At 39.5% G+C, this 27,235-nt stretch overlaps 1 protein-coding gene across 2 annotated transcripts in view; it reads right to left on the reverse strand.

The window, feature by feature from the left end:
- The window catches only part of LOC129733200 (hemicentin-2-like), an 842,839-nt gene that overhangs the window by 13,483 nt on the left and 802,121 nt on the right, over window positions 1–27,235 (reverse strand). The window contains exons 5-7 of one of the 2 annotated variants that reach the window (XM_055694854.1): window positions 16,760–18,913; window positions 16,307–16,690; window positions 15,951–15,985 (exon numbers count right to left, since the gene is read on the reverse strand). In XM_055694854.1, coding sequence (XP_055550829.1) covers window positions 15,984–15,985; window positions 16,307–16,690; window positions 16,760–18,913 — 2,540 coding nt within the window. In that variant the 3' untranslated portion in view covers window positions 15,951–15,983. Of the gene's footprint in view, window positions 1–15,950; window positions 15,986–16,306; window positions 16,691–16,759; window positions 18,914–27,235 lie in introns of those variants that run through there. The other variant, XM_055694853.1, reaches the window with a different exon arrangement.

The raw sequence follows: 27,235 nt of genomic DNA on the forward strand, positions 1-27,235 counted from the left end.
ACTGTGATGGTTTGGGGAGCAATATACAACAGAGGAAAGTTGCCACTGTTGCCGTTAAAAATCTGTCCACGTGGTATGTGGATGGCCCCTCTGATCATTTTCACTCTTCTTTATCATTTTTTTTCATTTTGAAGTGTTTACCGCTTTTCTTATGCTTTTGATTTTTATTGTTTTATCATTTTTGTCATTTTTACGATTGGCTTTTGCTTTGCTTTTTACCATTGGCCTTATTTTTTTGCTATTTCTTTTTTTTGTAAGATTTGGACCACTGCGACTATTGTATTGATCTTTTGTGGTATTTTTTTGCTATTTCAACCTTCTCTATCATTCATATGATAGAGAAGCAAAGGGGGCAAACACCCTGGGCCCCTAGTCCTGGGGCGACCTTTTTTTGCTCGTCACCTTCCAGAACGTTACCTTTAAATGTTTTAAGAAAAGAGGGCCTCATAAACAAATTTGCCCTGGGCCCCCCAGCGCCTAAATCCGGCCCTGGTAATGATGATTGCAAATATTTTTTGGAGCCGGAACAGTTTCCTTGAGCGGTGTGATTTGGTCTTCGGCGAAGTTGTAGATAATAATTCTATCTTTCCGTAAAGAATATACACGGTGAAAAAACTTTTTTACAATTAAAAGCATAAAAAATCAAAATTAATTATCTTAAGCCTCTAGTACCCAAATTAATTTTGAGACGGACTTCGAAAAAATCACTATAAAGCCTTATAAACATTTTTTAAGTCCTTATTGAAGCTTTTTGGAGGTTTGACTGAAGACCGCCTAGAGGCGGCACTGGGCACTAGAGGGTTAAGAAGCTTATCTTTAAAAAGTTTATTTTAATTTCATGCAAAATACGAAAAAATAGCTAAACATTGATGGTTATTTAATAATAAAAAAATGAGAAACAAAAAAGTTAAAAATTTCCAGAAAAAAAGAAAAAGAGCCAGTGCGATTTTTTTTTAATGGTATAGCGTCTTCAGCGAAGTTGTTAAAAATATACACCTGACAAAAAACATTTTTTTGTGAAAAAAAAAACACAAAAATATAATTATAAGCATGTAAATGTCTCAAAAAACTCCGTTTTCAGGAATCAGATTTTTTTCTACGCAAACTACAAAAGCAATAATAGTAAGTTGAGCTTGATGGAATAAAATTTTAAATTTGTCAAAACAAACAGAATATTTTTATAGAATTTTTTCTACGAATCATATTTTTTTTGAAAGGAAAAAAATGTCATTTACAACTTCGACGAAGACACTATACCGATCAAACAAACTGTTTAGATGCTAGAAATATTTTTTTATAATGATTAAACACTCGGCGCAGGAGATAATTCCAAAACTCAATCAAACTTCGGGATGAAGCGTCGTACACAAATCACGTAACGCTAAAATTTTAGATTGCAGACCCCTCCTCTCTATGTAAAAATAATCAAGCTCTCCCTCAAATTTGAAGTAACACAAAACTACCAAAATTTTTCGATTTTGAAAAAATATCACAGTTACCTTACTGTCTCCACTAATTCCCCTCATATGAGGCATTCCATGGAAATGGGTAAAAAAAATATTTTTTTGGCATATTATTCCCGATTTCGCTGAAACTTTTCACAGTTGTTTTTTTATAAAGAGGTCATTTTATGATATCAGTTCTTCATGTAGACACGCGACTATTGATCAAAATCATCAAAAGCGATCAAAAATAGATTTTTAAAAAAGGTATTTTTTGAGATATTGAATATTTTGTGACTATTTGGAAAATTTGGCACGGAAATAATTTTTCTTACAGTATTTATTTTTTTTTATAGAACCGCAATTTCATTACTCGCAACTTTGCTGAAGACACCATTTCCATTATACAAGTCGTTTTGCTGTTATAAAATTTTTTATGTATCAGTTACCATTTTGAATAGGCCGTTTTGAAAGCAGCAGTCGCGAGTCTACATGAAGAACTGATATCATAAAATGACTTCTTTATCAAAAAGAAATAACTGTGAAAAGTTTAGCGAAATCAGAAATGCTTGATCAGGATCGATGTGCGAAGTAGCATGGAATGACTCATATGTAATAATAAATAACGCAAATACAAATCCCTTCCTCCGACCCTTTTCACGCATTACGTAATTTGTGTACGACGCCTTATCTCCTGTCCCAAGTGTCTATTACTGTAGCAATAAACACTCATGTTTCTAGCACCTATCTTTGGCAAAGTTGTAGAAAATCATTTTGTCTTTCAGAAAAAAAATACACACTTTAATGAAAAAAAATTGAAATAAATTTAAATTTATGATCACATATTTTTGTTTTTTTTTTTCAATTCTCTGTGTCTTTTTCTGGAAGGACTTAATTATTGTTTAAAACTTTGTTTTTATGAAAAAAATTTTAATGAGATTTTTGAGATGATTAATGGTTTTTTTATTATTTTGGTTGGAATATTTTTTTGTTTCACGGAGTGTTATTTTCGGAAAGACAAAATTATTATTTACAACTTTGCCAAAGATGTCAGAACGTTCAAACCAACCGCTCAGGCTCTTGAACTATTTTTAATTATTAAAAACCTTCTATCATAAACTCTTTTCCAAAATAAGTCGTTATTATAAAAATACCTATAGCATAAAATGAGATTTTTATCTCATAAGTAATGTGCAAAATTCTAGTCAAATGAAATTGGCAATAAAAAAATATAATAAAATTGGGATATTTTTCAAGGAATTGATCAGTTATCAGCTCAGCATTTTCTCCATTTTTCGACATTTATATATTATCGTTCAGAATAAGAACAAATTCTATCGATTTTTACTGTTCCAATTAGAAACATATTTTTATTTTTACCATTCTTAACAATTTTCCATTTTTGCCGCTTACCGTAATATGTACCATTGTACCATTTTTATCAATGTTACAATTTTTCTTTTTTTGCCCTGTTCAATTTCTTATTAATTTCACTTTTTTTATTATTTCTACCAATTATATCAATATTATATCATTTCAACTAATTTTATCAGTTTTGCAATTTTTAGCATTAAGTCAACTTTACTAATACATTCATACCTCGATATAAGGCAAATTTTTACATTATTTCTACCTTACCTTGATTTCGATGTTTACCATTTTATCATGCTAATCAATTTTGCAATTTTTACCAATTTTTCATATATTGTAATTTCAACAATTGTAAATATTATTTATAACAAAAATAAGATTGATCAAACTTTCGAAAAAAAATCAGAAATATATTTCTTCTATTTAAGTTTTTATATCGAAACTGTCTTACGACGAGCCTTATAAGACAACAATTTGTCAATGTTGATATCGTAAATATCTCAATTCAATATAAATTTGCTAATGTTTTTCTTCAAAAAGTACGTCCATTTTTATTTGTTTGTCGCTCTTTTTATGACAAACTTAAAAAATATCCCTTGACCTCACTCTGATGAGCATATGTAATTCTATATACGGAGAAAATTTCCAAAAAAAGCTTTCATTTATATTTTTCTTCACCTATCGTTTATTTGACATGGCACAAATACAATTTAATGTTTAACGGCGCCAATTATATCTGATGACTTAAAATCTTTAAGCAAATTTTTTATCCTCGCTGCCGACTACGAGCTGAAATTAAGTCTATCTTAAAACTAGCATATATTTTTCAATTAATGTTTTGTAGTTGAATGGTCGTCTGATGATCGTCGAATGGCCATGAATATGCAGCATGTATGGATTTGTTCTGCTAAGCCACGATGTTATGAGTTGGGACAGGGGCTTGTAATCCTCGGGTCCTGGAAGTATTGTGCGGGGTTCAGTTGCTGGTTGTGGTTCGTTGTTGTTGTTCGCTGTTGTTCAAGCCAAGATATCACGAAAGGCCTCGGGTTCTCAGGTCCTGGCGGATTCGTGTGGGGTTCAGTTGATGATTCCAAAATCGAGGTCTATGACGTGTTCTTGCCGTTTTGTTGAATGTGGATGGAAAGGAATGGGACTAGACTGGGGCGTGGATGGATTTCAGGAAAATGTATATAAGGGACATGTAGGGTAGGTCACGACTCGCCAAGACATCACGAACAGGAACAGCTGGTCCTCTACCCTCGGCCCGGAGGGAAGTTATTAATTTAGACCTGGCGTCACGGTGTACAGGGCATGACCAAACAACGTGCTCTATGTCGTGATAACCTTCACCACAGGCACAGATACCACTTTCCCTGAGCCCAATACGACGGAGATGCGTATCAAATCTATAGTGATTGGACATAAGCCGCGACATCACGCAAATGAAATCTCGACCTACATCCAACCCCTTGAGCCACGGGCTCGTCGATACCTTGGGGATAATGGAATGTAACCACCTTCCCAGTTCCCCTCTAGACCAAGAATTTTGCCAACTGATGATCGTATTCTGACGTACAAGTGCGATAAACTCATTAAAAGCATTTGGTCTTTCATAAATTTCACCGTTTGTTGCGCCCACCTTAGCCAAAGAGTCCGCTTTCTCACTACCCGGTATCGAGCAGTGAGAAGGGACCCACGCTAAGGTTATCTGATACGATTTTTCGGATAAAGCACTCAGATATTTCCGTATTTTTCCCAAGAAATACGGAGGGTGCTTAACATCTTTCATCGATCGGAGAGCCTCGATGGAACTGAAACTGTCCGTAAAGATGAAATAATGGTCCGTGGGCATTTTTTCGATAATCCCTGGGGTGTACTGAATTGCAGCTAATTCTGCGACGTAAACAGAAGCAGGATTATCGAGCTTATGGGAGACGGTTAAATTGTTATTGAAGATACCGAAGCCAGTGGACCTATCGAGAATTGATGAAAATTTTGGGGATCTGCTGCACGCGTAAATGATCCGGGATTCCACGAGTTTCTTCTATCATGGATGTATCGAAAAACACAGTTGAATCAGAAGTATTTGATAAGTTGACACGATTTGGAATATTCGAAGAAGGGTTAATATTTTGGGACATGTGATTGAAATACAATGTCATAAAACGGGTTTGAGAATTAAGTACGATTAACCTTTCAAAATTTTCAATCACAGGACGGTTCAAAACCTCACATTTGATAAGAATACGAGAAGACAGGCTCCAAAAGCGGTTTTTCAATGGTAGTACTCCAGCTAAGACCTCCAAACTGATCGTATGGGTCGATTGCATGCAACCCAAGGCGATACGCAAACAACGATATTGTATTCGCTCCAGTTTGATCAAATGTGTGTTCGCTGCGGAGCGGAAGCAGAAACACCCGTACTCAATAACAGACAATATCGTTGTTTGGTAAAGCCTTATAAGGTCTCCTGGATGGGCTCCCCATCATTGTCCGGTTATTGTACGAAGGAAATTCACTCTTTGTTGACATTTTTGAAGTAGAATACTTCTCTCAGGAAGTTCGGCTACATAGGGATGTGAAATGAAAATCTAAAACCGAAAAAAGTGAAAAATTTGTCCAATTTCAAATGCTAATAAATCGGTTAGTATTCGATGGATTTCCTTCGTTTTTGTAGCAACAGGTTGGATTCTTCCCAAAAGAAGATAATTGTAATCTTATTAATCACACTATTATACTATTGAAAATAGTCAAGCCTTGTCAAAACGAAAAATTCGACCTCTGATTGGTCGTTATCTGATTGCTTCCCAAGCACGGTCGACAGAATCATATACCTTGCAGTTGAAAACATGCTATTTGGCCTATATAAGAGCCTGTTACAGCCGAAGCCGCTCATAATAGTTCTAGACAGCGACAACAGCAGTCGTCCTTTCTTAGCAGCAGCAGCATTAGCCCTGTGGTTGTTCACCACGTCTCAGGAGCAGCGCGGTTCTTCTCAGCGTGTGTCGCCAGACTGCCATTATTCCCCCCGTGTTGGGGCAGCATGAAGATTGCCACAATTGTGTTGGATCCTAGCAATTTAACTCTGTCGCACCCGTCTAATTTACTGAATGTGAAATAGCTTCCACAGTGCATGTTGTCCGTGAATCTTAATTCCCCACTGTTAGGGCAGCGGTTGCGATCAGCAACCGATTTTGAACCGTAAAATGCCTTTTTCAAGGCAAATAAACAAATAATTGAAGGTTAATAATTTTCTGGCATCAACACAAGCAGACATTTTGTGCGGGATGCAATCAAATTCTGGTGTAGTTGTCTAATTTTTACTTTATTGAGTTAACTCCTCACTGTGGAGTCAGCGCAAAGGCTGTGATCAGCATAACCGATTTTGAATAACAAACTGCCCTGTTAGAACGCATTCACAAAAGCAGTTAGCTCGACTATGCAGAGCTAATATGAAGTCGATTCAATCAATCACCATGAACAGAATTTCGTCGTCTCCCAGCTGCCAAGTTGCAACATGATGCAGCACGCAACAGCGAGCAAACGAAATCGCTTGATGTTACAAGCCGCAATACGGTTAGAGCTAAAATCGTTGCGTGTGTGAGAGCACCATCGGTGTTTATTCGCTGGATACAAAAATCAAATGCGAATTGTGGAATAATTCGTCTGAAGATCATTAGAAAATGGTAAAACTGAACAGAAAGGCGTGGCCTATTTCGTAGCACCCTTCGGCTATAAAAGAGTGTTTCTGGGAAAACTAGCTACATCCATCAGTCGGATGGAGAGCTGGATGGACCGTCTACAACGTTGACAGCAGTAGCAGCAGATATCAGCACTCAGGAGTAACAGAGGGTAGCAGCGGGTTGCGCTTGTGGCTGTCTTCTAATTAAACTAATCACTTGTTCTGTGGTTGGTCACCACGTCTCAGGCCTCTGCCAGGCTGAACGCCAACACGAGCGATCGGGCGAGATTTTTGCTGTACATCTGCCGGCACTTCCTCTAATGGAAAAGTTGGATCATTTTGTTCAAAAGAATATTACTGTCAGTAATATTACAGAGCTGCGATTGTATTATATCCGATATGGAATTGAACAATTGTTCTTTTGAGGACAAATAAAACACTTAATTTAAAGAGTTTATAGCTTTGGGTACCAGTAGCAGTATGGCAACAGCCTCAGCGGTAGGTGCAGCCGGTACTTCCCTGAGGCCGATGTTATAAGGAAGTAAATGAAGGCGGCACGGCGAAACAGTTCGGGTGTGCTCAGACGCGCGTCATTTTTCGTTGTTGATATTATTCCCCACATGAAACGACGCGCTTTCGTACGATAGCGGCGGTATTAGCGGTAGATGCATTTGCCAACACTTACTCCAGTAGCCGTGTCTAATTTTCAATGTGAAAACACCTTTCTATTGTGTTGGCCGTGCGCATTAGGCCTCTGCCAGGCTAAATGCGAAAAGCGGCGCGAACCGATTCGCCCGACCGTAGGTTAATGTACAGCCGTAAGTAGAGCTGTGTAAAAGTATTCTACTTCAACCTTGCGGTCGTGGCTTTGTACACAACCCTCCTGTGATTTTTTCATCAGATACCTCACGTGACAACCCCAGGTGCCTTTAGAGTCGAACCAAATACCAAGATATTTGTGTACCAAAACCTGAGAAATCGTTTTACCCATTAATTGTGTTTGAAGCTGAGCAGGTTCATGCTTCCTAGAAAAAACTACTATCTCAGTCTTCTACGGAGAGAATTCGATACCTAGCTGTAAAGCCCAAGCAGACAAATTGTCCAAGGTATCTTGCAATGGTCCTTGCAAATCGGCAGCTTTGGCCCCTGTAACAGAGATTACACTGTCGTCTGCAAGTTGTCTTATCGTGCATGAATTTGCCAGACATTCGTCGATGTCATTTACATAAAAATTGTAAAGAAGGGGGCTTAAACATGAGCCCTGGGGAAGACCCATGTAGCTAATTCGAAAAGTTGCCAAATCGCCGTGCGTAAAATGCATGTGCTTTTCGGACAACAAATTGTGCAAAAAATTATTCAAAATTGGAGAAAATCCTTGCCGGTGAAGTTGAGCCGAAAGAATGTCAATAGAAACGGAATCAAAAGCCCCCTTAATGTCCAAGAACGCAGACGCCATTTGTTCTTTGCGAGCATACGCCAGCTGAATATCTGTTGAAAGCAACGCAAGACAATCATTCGTCCCTTTGGCACGGCGGAAGCCAAATTGAGTATCTGATAGTAGACCATTTGATTCGACCCAATGGTGAAACGACGGAGTATCATTTTTTCCATCAATTTCTGGATACAGGATAGCATTGCAATCGGCCTATAAGAGTTGTGGTCAGAAGCTGGTTTTCCCGGTTTTTGGATGGCGATCACCTTCACCTGCCTCCAATCCTGCGGTACAATGTTTTGCTCCAGGAACTTATTGAACAAGTTCAACAAGCGCCTCTTGGCATTGCCGGGTAGATTCTTCAACAAGTTGAATTTGATTCTATCTAACCCAGGCGCGTTATTGTTACAGGACAGGAGGGCAACCGAAAATTCTGCCATCGTAAAAGGTGATTCTATCGCGTCGTGGCCCGGAGACGCATCGCGAACAATGTTTTGCTCAGGAACAGAGTCCGGACATACTTTCCTGGCAAAATCAAATATCCACCGACTTGAAGACTCCTCGCTTTCGTTGACCGTTACGCGATTCCGCATTCTTCGGGCTGTGTTCCAAAGAGTGCTCATCGATGTCTCCCTCGACGTCTCGTTCACGAACCGACGCCAATATCCGCGTTTCTTTGCTTTAGCCAAGCTTTTAAGCTTGGTATCAAGCTCCGAATACCGTATATAGTCGCCAGGTATACCTCCCTTCTGGAAGGCCAAAACCGCCTCGGATCTTCGCGTGTAGACATCGGTGCACTCTTGGTCCCATCACGGAGTGGGAGGCCGTTCTTTGATCGTTACGCCGGGATATTTCTTTGTTGGGCTTGCAACGCGGCGTCGAGAATCATGCCCGCGAGGAGGTTGTTTTCTTCAAGTGGTGGATGATGTTGAATCGACTCGACCGCTTTTGAAATCATTTCCTCGTATAACTTCCAATCGACATTCCGTGTGAGGTCATACGGAATGTCAATTGGTCGCATGCGAGTTGACCCGTTAGTAATTGAAATAAGAATAGGCAAATGGTCGCTACCGTGAGGATCGAGGATTACCTTCCATGTGCAATCCAACCGTAGCGACGTTGAACATAATGATAGATCCAAAGCGCTTGGGCGCGCTGGAGGTTTCGGGATACGTGTCATTTCACCGTTGTTCAAAATAGTCATGTCGAAGTCATCGCAAAGGTTATAGATTAAAGAGGAGCGGTTATCATTGTAGGGGGAACCCCAAGCCACACCATGAGAGTTGAAGTCTCCCAAAATCAAACGTGGCGAGGGAAGAAGTTCTATTAAATCAAAGAGCAACCGTTGCCCAACCTGTGCTCTGGGAGGAATATATATTGAGGCAATACAAAGCTCTTTACCTTGTATTGTCATTTGACATGCGACAACTTCGATGCCTGGAATCGAGGGGAGGTTAATACGATAGAAAGAATAGCACTTTTTAATCCCTAAAAGTACTCCTCCATACGGGGTGTCTCGATCAAGGCGAATAATATTAAAATCATGGAAGTTGAGATCAATATTTGAAGTAAGCCAAGTTTCACAAAGGGAAAATGCATCGCATTTGTTTTTATTTATCAAAACTTTAAATGAATCCATTTTTGGTAAAATACTTCTACAATTCCACTGTAAGACAGAGATAGAATCCTTCATATACGCAGTTGAATTAGGCATCGAAGGATACAATCGCTGCAAGGAGGGGCCATTGGGCAGTCAACTGCTTCAAAAATGTTCTAACTGTTGAGAGAAATGCTGTGAGAAAAATTTTAATTGGATCAGGTATATTGAAAGTTTCTAAAATCCAGTCCACAATGTCAGAAAAATTGACCAGTCCAGCATTTGATTTATCAACTGGATGTGCAAAAGGAACAACTGGGGTTTTAGATGTTCCAGGAAGTGCTGGGAACTCCTTCTGAGACTTTAAATTTGCAAGCCCAGGAGGAGTTTGCTTCGGCTTTTCCGCAGCACTTTTAGATTTGTTCGTATTATTCATTCCATCTTGAGAAACCTTAGGGCCTTTCCTGGGAAGCTTAGGACAGGAAATATTTTTCCTTTTTCTAGATTCTCCAGGATCGGCGTAGGACGTTTCTGCTGGTGGATCGTCAGAGTCCGTTTCATCCGAAGACAGCAGATCAAAGGGGTTCGATGTTATGGTAGAAGTGGTCACGGTCTTCTTAAGAATTTCAGCGTAAGAACGCTTTAAGCGCTCCTTAAGAGACCGTTTAATTTTATCTCTGCGTTGTATGTACACCGGGCATGTGGAAAGCTCATGCAGATTTTCCCCGCAGCGAATACACTTTTCAGCGTTTACGCTGCAAGAATCTTCCGCATGAGTCTCCCCACACTTGCCACACCGTGCCTTATTGCAGCAGTAGGCAGCTGTATGACCTGACTGCTTGCAATTGGTGCAATTCATAACTCGGGGCACATACGAACGCACAGGCAGACGAACCCGGTTAATCGAGACGTGGCTAGGGAGAGCAGATCCGGCAAACGTAACGCGAAACGAGTCTGACGGAGTGTATACTTTTTTACCGCTGACGAGCGGCATAGACCGTAATTGCTTACAGTCCAATATCTTCGCCTCAGTATTGAAATTCTTGAAGCAACCAGTTGCGCTCAGGATACACTCGACAGACAGACTCGAATCGGTTATCACACCGTCGATCTCCACGTCTCGTGCGGGTACATACACGCGATACTCGCGTGTGAAGAGCTCGGAGCAAGCTATATCGTTGGCCTGATCCAGATCATTCACCACAACACGGAGCTTGTTTGGTCTGACTTTTGATATTTCAGTCACGGCCTTGTATCGTGACGTCAGATCCTTCGCGATTTGCAATGTGTTAAGCGATTAACCTCCTGGTTTGGGCCTCATGTAAAGGACCAGTGGACCCGTTGATTCGTCTGGGTAAAGCCTGGGACGAGGATTGATTAAAGCAGGGACAGACGGAGACTGAACAGGAAGGACAGGGTCGGGTGGGTTCGGAGACGGGGGATCGGGGGCTAAGGGATCCACATTCATTGCGCTCAAACTAGCGCAACAGTACAGTGGCAAAGAAACACGTACCTCTTCTTCTTTGTTGTCTTCAATAGAACAATCACCGAGTCTTTCGGTGCTGGAACGGGCAGCTGCGCAGCGACACCACTAAAGCACAATAGCAGGATGACCTTCACTGCGGATTATCAGATTATCTTCACACCGCACTTCGCACTCTTTGAAACGCGACCGGCACAATAGCAGGATGACCTTCACTGCGGATTATCAGATTATCTTCACACCGCACTTCGCACTCTTTGAAACGCGACCGGGTAAGCAATGCCTTTTTCGATTTTTTCTACACAATATCGGTTTTATAGCGAGACAACCACTTAATGCGTCCGTTATTGCCGAGCGTTCAGGACGGAATTAGCTTTCATTTATGTTTGGGAAAATTCAATGTGAAAACTTGATAAAATTGTAATATTTCCAATTTCAATATTTTTTAACAGTACACATATTTGTGCTTGAAAATTTCTACCGAAAATTAGAAATAATTACCTTTGATTTGTCCCAAAAATATTGAAAATCGATCATTTGGTTCAAAAGCTATGAAATTTTGAAAATAAATAATATTGAACAGTCATTTTTCTTCTGGCAACCCTATTTCGGACCTAGCCAACAAAAGTGTTTCAATTGTGCTGAAAGTTGTAGGGTTTGATCTTCAGTGAAAATAATCAGAACATATTCTTTTGGTTGGGTCTTTAGGGTGAACAGACCACCTCCGGAATAGGGTTGCCAGAAAAAAAGGCTTTATTCTAAATATTTTATTTCAAACATATCATAACTTTTGATCCAGTAGATCGATTTTTAATATTTTTGGATCGAATTAAAGGTTATTATTTCTAGTTTCGAGAAAAAAAACAAGAAATACTTGAATGCAAAAGTTGCAAAACGATTTTAATTTTCATTATGTTTTTGAATTGAATTTACTCAAATATAAAAAAATAATATATTATTCGAGTTTTCACCTAACGTAGATACAAATAGCAAAGCATCACGGATTTCGTTTAAAGTTGGGGGAATTATTGGGGGAATTATTCATCAGATTCACTTGAAAAAATCACAGGAGATTGTGTGCAAAGCCACGACCGCAAGCTTGAAGTAGAATACTTTTACAAGAAAGATAACCCGGCTGCTTGCTCAGTCATTTTGAAATCGGCTTTGTTTCGTATATACCGCTTGTTAAGCACAGTATCAACAAATCGTAATAAACATCACATTGCTGTGCATTTGCAGCAACATCAAACCTCAGTTGCAGTTTATTAATAACCATTCATTATGCTCTTCCAAAAACATTTAGTAGCCTTGGAAAAGGCCGATTGCTGTAATTGCAATTTTCATTCAATTATTGCATAAATGCTTCATGATCAGATATACCCGCTGCAACTGCTACGCTATCCGTATCCATGCCACAGTTGTGGCCGCTATATGCTACCAAAGGTATCCGCTGCCCCTGCATCAGCTGGCCCAGCAGCTATAGATGCTGAGATCCGCTGCAACTAGCTGCTACTAAGGGATGACTGCTGTTGTCGCTGTTTAGAACTATAATGAGCGGCTTCGGCTGAAACAGGCTCTTATATTAGGATTGGTCGATCTTGGATCAATCTAAAGAGAATCGATCTTTTCCGCTCCGATCTTCGATTTTTTTGATCGATTTTTCAGCCCTGCAAAAATCGAAAAGATCGTTTACTTTTCGATTTGATCTTTTCGATCTTTTAAAAATTTAATTTATGTTTCAGCATGCAGCAATTTCTTTAGATCCAATTTTGAGTCATTGTCAGTGATCGTGTTTCGTTGTTTTATCGAGTTTTGAATGGTTGCGTGCAATTATGACATTATTATGCCTCCTTATAGTCCATTCCATTCCTGCAAAAAATGCAACTGGTGACGAACTAGCAAATATGATATGATCGGCGTGCATTCAAATCGAACCAAGCTCCAAAAACATTATTTCGAGTAATCGGCGCTCAAAGTTCTAGGAAATTTTGGTTATACAGTCGAATTTCGCTAGTTGCACTGAACCCGCAGCTCATCTAGTGAAAAACTTTCAGTCGTCGGGCTGAGCTGTCAAAGTTGCAAATCGATCAAAGAGCACACCGATTGTTTCTTGTTGTTAGGACTACAACTGGGAACGCAGAAAAGTTCTATAAAACCGTTGAGTTGGTTGACAAACCGCAAAAGTTCAAAACCATTCGTTGAGAATGATCTTGCTTGTACTAATTTCTCTCCTACTTTTTTGGATTTTCTTCAATGTTTTCCATATTAATAGAGTTTCGTTTGATGCCATGCAAAAGGTCAAATTTGCAAAGAAATACAAAAAGTGCAGCATAGGGCCAAATTCGAAATTGGCTCATTTAAGCCACACATCACACATTTGAAGCCAAAAATGAGTGCTCAATAATAACGTGTTCTCAAATACTTTCAAAAATACGCATAGCTCTACGTTGCATTATTACGCCAGAAAACTTATATTGTTTTTCTAACAATTGATTAAAATATTGTTTGTTTACATTTTCACTCAGCTTCATTTGTTTTTATTTGAATAAATTCTACTTTCTGCGTTAAAATGCATCCAAAAACCCCTCAAACGAAAATCAACGTTATCAGAAATGATGTTTGGCTTTCGATTCAGTTGGGCTATAGCCCAACGAGCGGGAGCCCAACTAAAACGTAACTCAACTAAACATAACCCAACGAGCGAAATTCGACTTTTTTCTGGCGTATCACAGAAAACGAGGCGAGCGGCGAGTTACTCGCCTGACCAATTTTGGTATTACAGATGGCGAGTCGGCTGGGTTTTGGACAAATAGCTCGCCTGCGAAACTGTTCGACTCAGTTGTCAGCAGCCAAGTTTCACTTGCGATCCCTAATACAACTTTTACCCGCCTCGTCAGTGACTTAATTTTCGAAAAAAATGGGGCTTGGTCCGGACTGGTCGCACACCGACCATCTCATAATCATTGCTATCCTGTATCACATTCCACACACAATAGAGAAAAAGTGTGATATTTTGACGTATGATTCTGCAATGTATTTTGAATGATGTTCCGACACGCTAACAAACACATAACCAAAGTTTTCAAATGATGTAAACTTTTAGGTATATTTCTTCAACAACCTTTCGAACTTGATAAAACAATCTATTCTATCTCCTGTGCATTATAACCACGGACGGTGCTATAACATTATAAACTTTAGTTCCAATCAGTTAGTATGAATTTCACAGCGCCGCAAAAAAGTGCTATAAAAGATCGATCCAGTTGAGATCGATTCCGCAGCTCTGATCTTTTGGGTGGATCGATCCAAGGACCGTTTGAATGAATCGATTCTCAAAATCGACCTTTCCCTGAAGATCGTCCAATCCTATCTTATATAGCATATTTTAAATTGCAAGGTATATGATTCTGTCGACCGTGCTTGGGAAGCAATCATATAACGACCAATCAGAGGTCGAATTTTTAGTTTTGACAAGGCTTGACTATTTTCAATAGTACAATAGTTTGAACAATAAAACTACAATTATCTTTATTTGGGAAGAATCTTAAAAGATTTTCCAATCTATTGCTGCAAGAACGAAGGAAATCCATCGAATACTAACCTATTTATTAGCATTTGAAATTGGACATATTCTTCACTTTTTTCGGTTTTAGATTTTCATTTCACATTTCTATGTAGCCGAACTTCCTGAGAGAAGTATTCTACTTCAAAAAACCCCAAATTTTCGTGGCCACTGAAATGCCCTTCATTTTTTGTTCAATTTTTTTTTCTTTTTCTTAAATTGCATAAGCGTAAGATGCCCGAAAAAACACTGACAGACGATTTTTAAAGAAATTAAACCAACGCATCTAGAAAAATATAATTTATGACCGGAAGTGTTGCCATATAGTTTATTTGTGTATTTATTTATTTTATATTAATTTTCTTTGAAAATCATCTATCAGTATTTTTCGGATGTTTTTTGTATAAGAATTGCAAGGAAAAAAAAGGTTTTGAACAAAAAATGCGTTATCAAAGAGGGGGTCCCACAGAAAGGAAGGAATTCTAATCGATACCAAAATTAGATTTTTTTCGAAGTGAACCTAGATAAATGAATCTCCCAACTTTGAGTCGAATTGTGATTCCTAGATTTTTTCCTAGAGTATCGCTCTCGAGCTCTAGATCCTAATTTCCTTCTAAAACTCTCAGCAATTTTGTCAATTTATCAATTTTATTAATTTTACTTGTTATCAATTATACCAATTTACCAATCCATAAACGAAAACTTAATAAAATTAGAGCTGAGAAGGATTTTTTGGCTCATATTTTTTAAGTTTAATCATGTTGATTAGTCGAAAGTGTACGTCTCAAATGAAACAATAAAATCAATTCAAAAGTTTTTTATTGTGCTAAAAAATAATCAAATAAATTAGCTGTACCCTTGCTCCATTTCAACCAATTTCAATTTCAAATAATCAAACGAAAAACAACTGGGACATCTATGAGTTAAAATTCCAATCTTTTAGCAGCATCAGAAAGACCAACTAACGTTTTTTTCGCTCTCTAATTTGGTATTGGACTCCGATGTGGCAGCAGAATCGCTGTACACGACTCGGACGGGTGCCAAGTGGGACCGAACGAAAAACTACGTGCAATAAATGAAAAGCAAATTATACCCGTGTGATTTCTGCTGAGGTGGTAAACGTACATGCGGGATTCGAATAGGGAGAAAGCGCTAGGAGATGCGATTGCTAACATTCATAATGTCCACGTATCTACTATTCGCTTGTGTTGGGCGGACGGTCGGTTCGGACGGAACCAATCGTGGTGCGAGTGTGCAGGATGTGCATGTGTCAGGGGGAGGGGAGAGCGGGGTTGTTGTGCGGCAGGAGGTTTCGGCCGCTCGAAGGCAGGGAAAGCGGAAAATGCTCTCACTAATAACAAGCGGTTTTTTCGGTTTTCTATTTACCTGCTGGAATTGTTAGAGCGCTTGCTAGTCCTGCATGTAATGTTCAAAGCGAGAAGGAAATATAAATAATTCATTCAATATTACGCGTTACGAATGTTACGAATTGCATGTTTACACTTTAGCGATTAATCAACTTCGCTTTCTAGGTGGACACTAGATGGAATGATTTTTATGTATTGATATATGAATGAACGATTAAGGGGAATAAGACAACGAGTAAATATTGAACAAAAAGTAACTGGCTACTGTTAATGAACTATCGAAATTGGAAGAAAAAGTTTGATCAAGCTCTAAGATGCCCTCCAACTTGGTTACTGGTCCACTAAACCTAAACTGACAGCTGGTACTTACATTCTTGGCCGACGATGGTGTGGCTCGGCACTTGATGACTTGTACCGGAGTGGTAGCCGTACCCGTTTTGGGTAGCGTAAACGGAAGTTTTCTGATCTTCCATCGCCAGTGCCAGATCCATCGAGTGTTCCAAAGCCTTGTTATCCAGTCCGGTTGTGGGATAGTAGGGTGGTGGTGCCTGACTTTGTTGGGCTACGATCGAAGGACGCACGGAGTCCATCTCGTAGTCTTTTGCTGCGGATGATTTTTTGGTGCTGTTCTTTTTGCACCGACAGAACATCAGTAAAAGTCCGACGAATAACGCGAATACCACACAGGACACCACAATGGCGATCAGTGTGGGAGTCGCCATGATCGACGAGTCATGAACGTATGCTGGACCAACTGCAATGGAAAATTAAAGCGAAAAAATGAATAGTAAAGAATTACGACACAAACCATCGAAGCGCTTACTCTCAGCATCGACGTATTCTCCACAATGGTCGTGGTTTGACTTGAGGCACAGCTTTACTCTAACCCGCGGTGGGATCTCCTCCTCCAGAGCCATCGGCAAATCATCGTCTCCGAGCGATCGGGCGGAACTTCTCCTCGCTGATATCATGTTGTCCAGCACTTCCTCCTTGTAGGTGGGTTTACTGCCGGAAACTGCTAGCGCAATCGTCTGCACCACTTGCCAGGTTGAAATCGGAGTGTCGTGGTAACCAATCGATTCAACGATGGCGATCAGCGACAGGCAGGTTGCTCCAACGTTGACTCCCAGCTGCCTGGTTTCGGGATCGAATCCCACATGCAACGGCGTTGGTACTTTACTGACCTTTGTAGTGGTGGCAATCTCATTCGACGGCTCCGAGTTACCTTTGACGTTGAATGCTTTTACTTTGAAAACGTAACTCTGGTGCTGATCTAGTGGAGTGACGCTGCAAGGGACGTCACGCTGACAGTCGAACTCCATCCAATCGGAGCTAACTTGCTGGATGACGCCGCAATCCCCATTCAATTGGTCGTGATGTGGAATAGCCACCTTTCGGTACGAGACGAAGAACTTCGTATTGCTAATGCCACCGTCGAAGCCCGGGTCCCAAACGAGCGAAACGTAATTCGATCCAACATCAGCCGCGTGTAGATTGGTAGGTTTCTCCGGTGGTCCTTTCGGTTGTAGTCGGATCGGCGCTCGGATGGTCTCAATTGAATTACCCACTCGGCAGGTGTAATCTCCGTAGTCTTGATGTTTTAGGTTGTTGATTCGGAGTACGCTGGTGTAGATGTCGTTGTTATCGGTGGTGGTGTTTATCTCGTAGTGACCATCTGATGACATCGATAGGGCGGCAGTATTTGTGCCAAAGTGCCATTGGAACTCCGGTTTAGGGTACGCTTGCACTCGGCACAGCACTTCGGCCGTTTCTTTGATTTCGTAGGCAACTTTGTTGTATTGGTGCAGTACGATCGGTCCATGTTCAATGCGAAGATGCATACTGAGATTAGCAGTGCTTACTTCGTTTTCAAACAAACACGTGTATAAACCGCGGTCACTTGGTAGTAGCTGGGTTTTGTGGGGTCGTGCTTTACCCTGGAACACGAGCGTACTTTGGACGGTAACCATGCCACTGAGGCCATCGTTGTTGCTAGTGCTGATGCGGTACATATTAGCGTCTGCGGTGATGTCCCTGCCGTCCTTCAACCACCGTGCGGTAGGCCTTGGTTTGCCCTTGGCGTGACAGCTTGCCGAGAAATCAGTATCTCCAACTCGTTTCGTCATGTGTTGCTGTATTTTGTGGATGAATTGGGGTGGTTGATGTACCTCCAGCTTGATCGTCGCCATCGGTCCATGGCCCAACTCGTTAACTGCATGGCAGTGATAGCTACCCTCACTTCCGAGATGTGCTCTCGGTATAACGTATTGTGGTCCTTGAGCAAGTATTGTGTTCGAGGACACCTCCCCGACGGCATCTTTGAACCAGCGAAACTGTGGAACTGGCCATCCAGGTGGGTTTGCCGAGCACGTAAGTGTTACTCCATTGCCGACATGGACCACAGGTTTGTTGGGATTGATGTACGCCTGACCGGGACGATGACGAACCAACAAAGCGACCGTGGAGTTTCCAATGCGTTCGGCCATTTTGCCACCGTACGGTTTGATCATGTTAACCGCTCGACAAACGTAGGTTCCAGCATGCTCCGCCTTCACTTCTCGCAGTTGTAAAATATCTCCGGCGTAGCGAAAATCTGGACTACCCTCTTTGAACCACTCAATCGTGATCGGCGGTGGATTGGATGTTACGTTACACCGTATCGTTACAGTTTCCCGTTCTTCAGCCTCCCAGGTTTTCGATTCGATGACAACCACCGGAGCGTACAACACATCCAGCATTATCAGCTGCTCACCCACCTTTCCTAAGCCGTTATCTGCGGAGCAGCCGTACTCTCCGGCATCCTGGACGGAAACTCGCTGGATGGAGTGCGAGCGAGAAGAGCTTATAAATCGCCCATTCCGCGTCCATCGTACATTCGGAACGTTCGGCTTGGCATCGACGGAACACTCCAGCTTGGCAGTCGTGTCACGCTCCACTCGCAGTGGATTTTCCGGTCCAACCTTCACCCGGGGATAATCTGCGAAAGTGAAAAGAAAAGAGAGAAAATGACGATGCATTAGTGCATTGCGTAAGCTCCAATTGTACCCGACTAACAGTTTACTTCCCGAAAAGCCCGTTACTTTTTATTGTCGTTAAATGAGTGCGATTTGTAGCCACACTATCGGGACGAAGAAAGCAAAATGGCACAACACAATACCCAGCCAGCCAGCGAGCCAGGAAAAGTTTCAACAAGTCACTGCTTAGCAAGTCAGTTTCGCTTGTTGTGTGTGTGTGGCTTTTCGCTTCTTGGTTGTGTCGTAGTAACAATCCCAGCGGAAGCCGGTTGGTCACGAATGGAACCACATGCTTCCTTCTAACAGGAGTGGATGGGAAACAATTTTTATAATGTTGTGTATTTGCTGGTAGACAGCAGTAAAATCTTTTGGTTTCTTGCTGCCAGCCTGGTTACCCATTCTCACTCCGGTTTTTTGCGTAGATCACAGAGAAAGAGGGAGGAAAAGTTTCGCTGCGCTTTGACTAGTTTTTTCTATTTTTCTACTACCCAGCAGCTTCATGACAAAAGCTGCGTCGTTAGTCGAGTCTTCGTTCTGGTACAATCACCCAAAGTGCGGTGGTCAGAAGAGTCCAACAAAGAAAGACATTCTGGAACACTTTGTGAAGGTGCTGAAACTGTCGGAGTTTTCTTTTTTCGCACCAAGTTTCGAATCGACTGCCAAACTGTAAATAGGGGGAAATAGAACCACACTGTGTACGCTTAGCAAAACGAGATTGCACCACCGCCTAGCGAGGAACATCATTAATCTCAATGTCTTCTGGAAGTAATTGAGTTTGGGTTTCCAAAGGATATCGTTTTCGGAGATTGGTTATCTTAATTGCGTCTTTGCTGGGTGGTTTGATCGTTTCTCGAAGCGGCGACCCGCGGACAATCCCTGGATAAGACATAAATACATCAAAACGAAATTACTCTTTGACTTGCTCTAATTTAAATCCATTGCTGCACAGGCCATCTTCCGATACGAAAACAGATTGAATGCTTTTCTCGAGAGGATAATAAAGTGCTAAGATTACAATATCACTGGCGGATAAATTATACGAGTGACATAATTTCATTTGCCATGTTCTGTGATACTGTGGGGGGCTGACGGGCTGGACAAAAAAGTTCTGAAAAACTTTCATCCATCTGTTATTGTAACTAATTACGTCTGATGGCGTTCGGTTGGTTCTTCCCCAACAGGCAACTTTTGTTATCTGATTAGGAAGCTCGCCGTGTAACTTGAGTTGTTGCTTGCAAGTTCGGCGATGAAATGCCGCGTCCTATTTCCACTTCGCGTGCCGGTGTCAGTGCAGAAATAATGGATACATTTGTCGGCTGGAGATAAAAAGTTGTAAATGGCATTTTTTCTCTGCCAAGTGATGCTCAACACGATAGATAACTTTTCTTCGGTCGGTGAGTTTGTGGAATTTGAAATGAGTGGATGATGAAAGATTCCAAGTGCCTAGCAGGTTTTATATTTGAACGCAAATGCCGGTAAAAGACCCATAAGCGTACCTGTTTTAGAATAGTAGGATAAAAATATATACTATTTATTAAGATGTAAGAAATTAGGAAACTTTGCTCGGTAGGAGGTAGAAAAAAAAAAAACTGAAATCGGAAGCAATTGTCAGAAAAAGCACAAAAATAAGGTATCGAACCATCGCACGGTGCACACTGTTTCCAGAGCTGATCTGTTTCCAAAACGTGATCGAAATTGTTTTGACCCAAAAAATAGATTTCAGAGGCACAGTGCCTGCAGGAAAGTTGATCCATTAGTTATCCTCCATTTTATAGAAGTTACACTTTTGTGATAAATCCACCTAACAGTGAGAAGCGAGTTTTACTTTTTTCATTTTTGCATATAAAAATTCACTTTTTGCACATTTCATAAGAAACAACTTTGTCAAAGGCACTATACTTCTATCTGCCTTTTTGAATAGACTTTTGCGAAGTTTTCTACAGATTGCCATTTCACAATATAACATTTAGTAGTGATTTTCTACAAATTTTCAATGTTCTGCATTGTTGTTTGCTATCACAAAACAAGCAATTCCATCGAAGAAAGTTTATTTTCATCTCTCATATTTCTTTGGCTATTCTGAAAAGCTTCTGAAGCTAATCTGAAAATATCTGCAGACTAAACCATTTATATATTTACGTATAGGTAAAACATCATTTAATTCAGATATAGGCATTTGTCTTTCGCTGTCTCCTGTGTAGATATTTGAAAATAAATAAGTGTCAATAAAAATCTTTAATAACTAAATAAACTCAAGAAATAAAAAAAAAATTTTTCGGTGAACTTGTGTGTTATATTAAAGTTAACAACATTGTTGAACATTTTAAGAAAATCACTATGAAAAGTTATATTAAAAAATGCTTTTAAGAGGCATTCTAGAGAAAACTTTACAATAGTTTATTTAAATTAGCAGATACAAGTATAGCGTCTTCGACAAAGTTGTTTCTTGTAAAATGTGCGGAAACTTTACTCAGCAAAGTAGATTTCTATACGCAAAAATGAGAAAAATAAAACTCATTTCTCACTTTTAGGTAGATTAATCACCGAGTTCTAGCTTCTACAAAATGGAGAATAATTAATAGAACAACATTACTGAAGACACTACGACTTCAAAATCATTTTTTTTGAGTTAAGAGTAATCAGTTTTACACTAGCGCATTATTCTAGTAAAAATCGTCAACTACAAAAAATATATGTGAGATAAAAATTAACTTTCTCCGAAGATATTGTTTGTTTCGTTGTAGTAAACAATTTTGTAGAACATTCGAAAATTTTAGAAAATCACTATAAAAAGTTAAATAGGAAAAAAAAGAATTTTTAGTAGTAATTATGGAAAACTCCACAAAAGTTAATTTAAATAGATAGATAGAAGTATGATGTCTTCAACAAAGTTGTTACTTTTCAAATTTGCTACAACTTTGCTGGACAAAGTGGATTTTTATATTCCAGAATAAGAAAATTAACTGCATACTGCATACACGGTTGCTTCACTGAAAAAAACAAACGCGAAGTCAAAAACGAACCTAAATGGAGTAACCCTATCTGTCAGAAAAGTGAAGTCAAAGAGATTTGGTGCGATGTTTTGTATATGAAAATAACGAAACTTCAGAACTCGGCTATGGTTCAAATTCCGAACACTTTAACGTAATTGCTAAGAGATAGATAGGCAAACCGTCAAATACTGACTGCCATTTTTTTCAACGCCTGCTGATCCCGTGGAAGTGGCCCTACAGTAAAGAGTTATACATTACTGGGTAAACGACATTCCAAAGAACGAAATGGTATATAATAAACATACTATTTATTACACTAGCTATGATAATTCGATCTTTATTCTGAAGTGTTTGAAATTTGAGACTGTTCGAAGTTTGAATCATAAAGGTATATCTGATAATGACATTTACTTGTTTTTAATCTTGCAACTCGAGCGCCGTATATCGACAAAAAACTCTTAATATAGAAACTAGTGAGGGCTCAGGGTTTAAGTTTTGTTGCCAGCCGGAGGAATGGAGAATGTAGCTGACAGGTCATGCTAAACAGGATAAATAACATTCTTCTTTTATTTTATTTTTTTTCTAGATAATAACTGATGATAATAACAGCATTCTCATTATCTCTTGGTCTAAGCTGGCACCAAAGATAAATAAGCTAATTGTGCTTCTAAAGTCAGCCGACTGAACATAGAATACACCGAAAATAGCTAAATAGAGATGGGTAGGAGTTATATGCACGATTGCATCATTCATCAAGGTAAATATTCATCCATCTACTCCCAAAAATCTTCATCCTGTGATCTTTGTAGAGATGCAGAGGTGAACACGATCTCCAAACAGCAAAGGTCAACTCTTTACCCCTGATTGCAAGGACGTGGCTCCTTAAAGCAGTCTTGGTGTTCTTCACAATATGATGAAAGAGCATTTACTTCTTGTCCAGCATATGCGCTGGGTGTAGCAATTTTTTGAACTAAACTTTTTTTTCTGTTTGGTGCTGAGTTTCTGCTGCTCGCAGAAAAAAAAACTAACACATTTGCTGCTCACACCACAGCTGAGCGAAACAAGAGTGGTGAATCATTCTAGTGAGGATACATAGAAGTACGCCGCGGTGTGCACTGCTGAGATAATTTCGATAGCATTCGAAGAGCTAATATGCGTGATAGGCGGCTTGATTTGTTTTTTTTTTAAATTTCGAGCAAACAATGCAATTTAAATTTACTTTCTTAACTGGATGCTCTCCTCATTTGATATATGCTTAAAAGGCACACAGTAAAAGCACTGCAGTGAACTCTGTTGTGTAGTTATTGAGAGGAATGTCCTTTCGTGTGAGAAAGCTCACAACAGTTTATTATTTCTTCGGAGAGACATTTCAGATTCCACCGTGGTATTTTTGTGCATGCTCCTGAGATACACACTATTTGCAGTTCTCTTCAAGCAAGTGCGTTGCTCTGCCCACCAGTGTGAGAGAAGTTGTTTTCGTAGTGAAAGATATTCTCCTACACGCAAGTGATTCTCTGAGGAGAAACGACGAGCCTACCTTAAAGTATTGAGTAACTAAAACTTGTACACTGAGAATGGTCGGTCACTCCCAGCCCCATACAACTGATTCAATGAGCAATTTTACTGATTCGGATCAATCACGGAGTAACAACCATGTTGGTATGTACAATGACTTAAACTAAGCTAAACTAAGAAATGATTACAAAAATCGTTTGACTTCATTGGAATGCTATTTTTTTCTATTTGTCGAAAGCATTATCGTGATTTTTGACGCTGAATTTGTAATATTTTTTGACGTCAAAGATGTAGTGATAAATTCTAGGATTGTAATGTCATAAAACTTTTATTAGGCCTGCTGTTCACAACAAAAGCCTTGTTATACTTTTAACCCAAGTAGAAATTCTTGTAATATTATTTTTATGACATTTTAGTAGAGTCTTATTTTTCTTTCACTCCGACTGGAAATGCGTGCAACATATTCCCCTTCTCAAAATGAACATTTTGCTTTTGTTAATTTGTGTTCAATTTGAATGAAGTTGAAATTTCTTTTCATGATCCTTTGAACGTTATTTATTCAACTTTTAATGTGCTTTCACGAAACGTTTATAATTTTCTAGCGAGTTTTTCAGAATATCGATTTGTGATATTGAGTTATATCATACGTGACATAAAATACATCATACGTTTAAATTTTTTATTATATTGATGTAAATTTAGGCTTTCACACTTCTCTCTGCAAAACAGCCTTTGCCAAATACTTTAAGAAAATAACTTATCAGTGTAAAAAATAGACGTTTATGAGCAGTTCCACAAAAATGTTTTTTTGAAGTAGAAAAAAGTGAAGAATATGTCCAATTTCAAATGCTAATAAATCGGTTAGTATTCGATGGATTTCCTTCGTTCTTGCAGCAATAGATTGGAAAATCTTCTAAGATTCTTCCCAAAATAAGATAATTGTAATTTTATTATTCACACTATTGTACTATTGAAAATAGTCAAGCCTTGTCAAAACGAAAAATTCGACCTCTGATTGGTCGTTATATGCTTGCTTCCCAAGCACGGTCGACAGGATCATATACCTGGCAATTGAAAACATGCTATTTGGCCTATATAAGAGCCTGTTTCAGCCGGAGCCGCTCATAATAGTTCTAGACAGCGACAACAGCAGTCGTCCTTCCTTAGCAGCAGCACTAGCCCTGTGGTTGGTCACCACGTCTCAGCGGTTTTTTATCAGCGTGTGCCGCCAGACAGCCATTATTTCCCTCGTGTTGGGGCAGCATGAAGATTGCCATCAGGAAATCCAATTTTGGAAATCAAAATGCCTTTTTTAAGGCAAATAAACAAGTTATTGAAAGTTAAAAATTTTTGTCAACGCAAGCAAGCATTCTGTGTTGCATCCTAGCAATTTAAATTTGTCGCACCCGTCGAATTTACTGAATGTGAAATAGCTTCCAAAGTGCATGTTGTCCGTGTATCTTAATTCCCCCAATGTTAGGGCAGCTCAAAGGTTGTAATTAGCAACCGATTTTGAACCGCAAAATGCTTTTTTCAAGGCAAATAAAAAAATAATTGAAGGTTAATAATTTTCTGGCATCAACACAAGCAGACATCCTGTGCGGGATGCAATCAAATTCTGTTGTAGATGTCTAATTTTTACTTTATTTAGTAAACCCCCCACTGTAGGGGCAGCGCAAAGGCGCTGCGATCAGCATAACCGACATTGAATAATAAACTGCCCTGTTAGACCACATTCACAAAAGCAGTTAGTTCGACTATGCAGAGCTAATATGAAGTCGATTCAATCAATCAGCATAAACAGAATTTCGTCGTCTCCCAGCTGCCAACTTGTAACACGATGCAACACGCAACAGTAAGCGAACGAAATCGCTTGATGTTACAAACCGCAATAAGTACGGGTTAAAACCGTTGCGTGTGTGAGAGCACCATCGGTGTTTATTCGCTGGATACAAAAATCAAATGCGAATTCTGGAATAATTCGTCTAAAGAACATAAGGAAATGGTAAACCTAAACTGAAAGGCGTGGCCTATTACGTAGCACCCTTCGGCTATAAAAGAGTGTTTCTGGGAAAACTAGCTACATTCATTAGTCGGAAGGTGAACTGAATGGACCGTCCACAACGTTGACAGCAGTAACAGCAGATATCGGCACTCAGCAGTAACAGATCATAGCAGCGGGTCGCACCTGTGGCTGCCTTCAAATTAAACAAATCACTTGCCCTGTGGTTGGTCACCACGTCTCAGGCCTCTGCCAGGCTGAACGCCAACGCGAGCGATCGGGCGAGATTTTTGCGGTACATCAGCCGGCACTTCCTCTAATGGAAAAGTAGGATAATTTTGTTTAGGAGAATATTACTGTCGGTAATATTACAGAGAAGCGATTGCATCATATCCGATATGGAATTGAACAATTGTTCTTTTGAGGACAAATAAAACACTTAATTTGAAGAGCCTAACAGGTAACAGCCTCAGCGGTAGGTGCAGCCGGTACTTCCCTAAGGCCGATGTAATAAGGAAGTAAATGGAAGCGGCACGGCGAAACAGTTCGGGTGTTCTTAGACGCGCGTCATTTTTCGTACGATGGCGGCGGTATTAGCGGTAGATGCATTTGCCAACACTTACTCCAGTAAAGCCGTGTCTAATTTTCAATGTGAAAACACCTTTCTATTGTGTTTGCCGTGCGCATTAGGCCTCTGTCAGGCTAAATGCGATAAGTGGCGCGAACCGATACGCCGGCCGTAGGTTAATTTACAGCCGTAAGTAGAGCTCTGTAAAAGTATTCTACTTCAACCTTGCGGTCGTGGCTTTGCACACAACCCTCCTGTGATTTTTTTAATTGTCATTTCTGATTCGGCTGAAATTTTGCATAGACGTTTCTATGGGCAAAAGATGCCATTTTGTACCATTGGTTTATTTTTTGGAGCACGACTCATTTTTGAGAAGCTGAAAAATCTATTTTGGGAAGGTATTATTTATGATTACAAATATTTTCAGAACCAAAACGGCTTGTTTGATCGGTGTTACATCTTCGGTAAAGTTGAAGATAATAGTTTTGTCCTAAAAACACTCTGAAAAAATGGTTTTTTTTTCAAAAAATTAAAAAAAAATTTGATTGTAATCTTTTTTTACAAAAACTACAAAAGATCACTTCAGTCTTCATTTTGACTGTCCGATCCTGGAGAAATCAACAAAAAACAGTTATAATTTTTTGAAAGCAAAATCATTTTTTTTACAGGGTAAACCGTTTTGACTGTAAAAATATTTCTGAATACCTAAAGTAGCTTTTATGAGAAAAACTTTGGTTTTTGAAAATTAGCTTTTAAGATAATTAATTTCAAATTTTCCTTCAAATTTTTTTTTCAAGAAAAATGGTTTTTTTACTGTCTAAAACATTGCCGAAGACGTCACTTCGATAAAAAAAAATAAAACATTTTGGCTCTAACAATATGCTTCTCGAAAATGAATCGTTTTTCAGGAAATAAGGCCACTAGCACAACATGGCATCTTTTGCCCATAGAAACATCTATTCAAAGTCTCGTCCAAAAAAAAAAAAAATTTGTAGATAAAATTGGTTGCCCGTTTTTTATGGAATTGCACTACTTTTGACCTAAACGGAAAACGTGATTGACATGATGTTGATATCTTGTACGGTTTTTGAGTGATAGAGAAAAGCAACACGCATAAAAAAGCCTTACTGTACTCTTAAATTGAACTTTTTTTTTGTTCCTGTATGGACTTCCTCACTGCGACCAGAATCGTAGATCTATTGTGAGA

Source organism: Wyeomyia smithii, chromosome 3 (assembly GCF_029784165.1).
Source record: "Wyeomyia smithii strain HCP4-BCI-WySm-NY-G18 chromosome 3, ASM2978416v1, whole genome shotgun sequence".
Classification (NCBI taxonomy): domain Eukaryota; kingdom Metazoa; phylum Arthropoda; class Insecta; order Diptera; family Culicidae; genus Wyeomyia; species Wyeomyia smithii.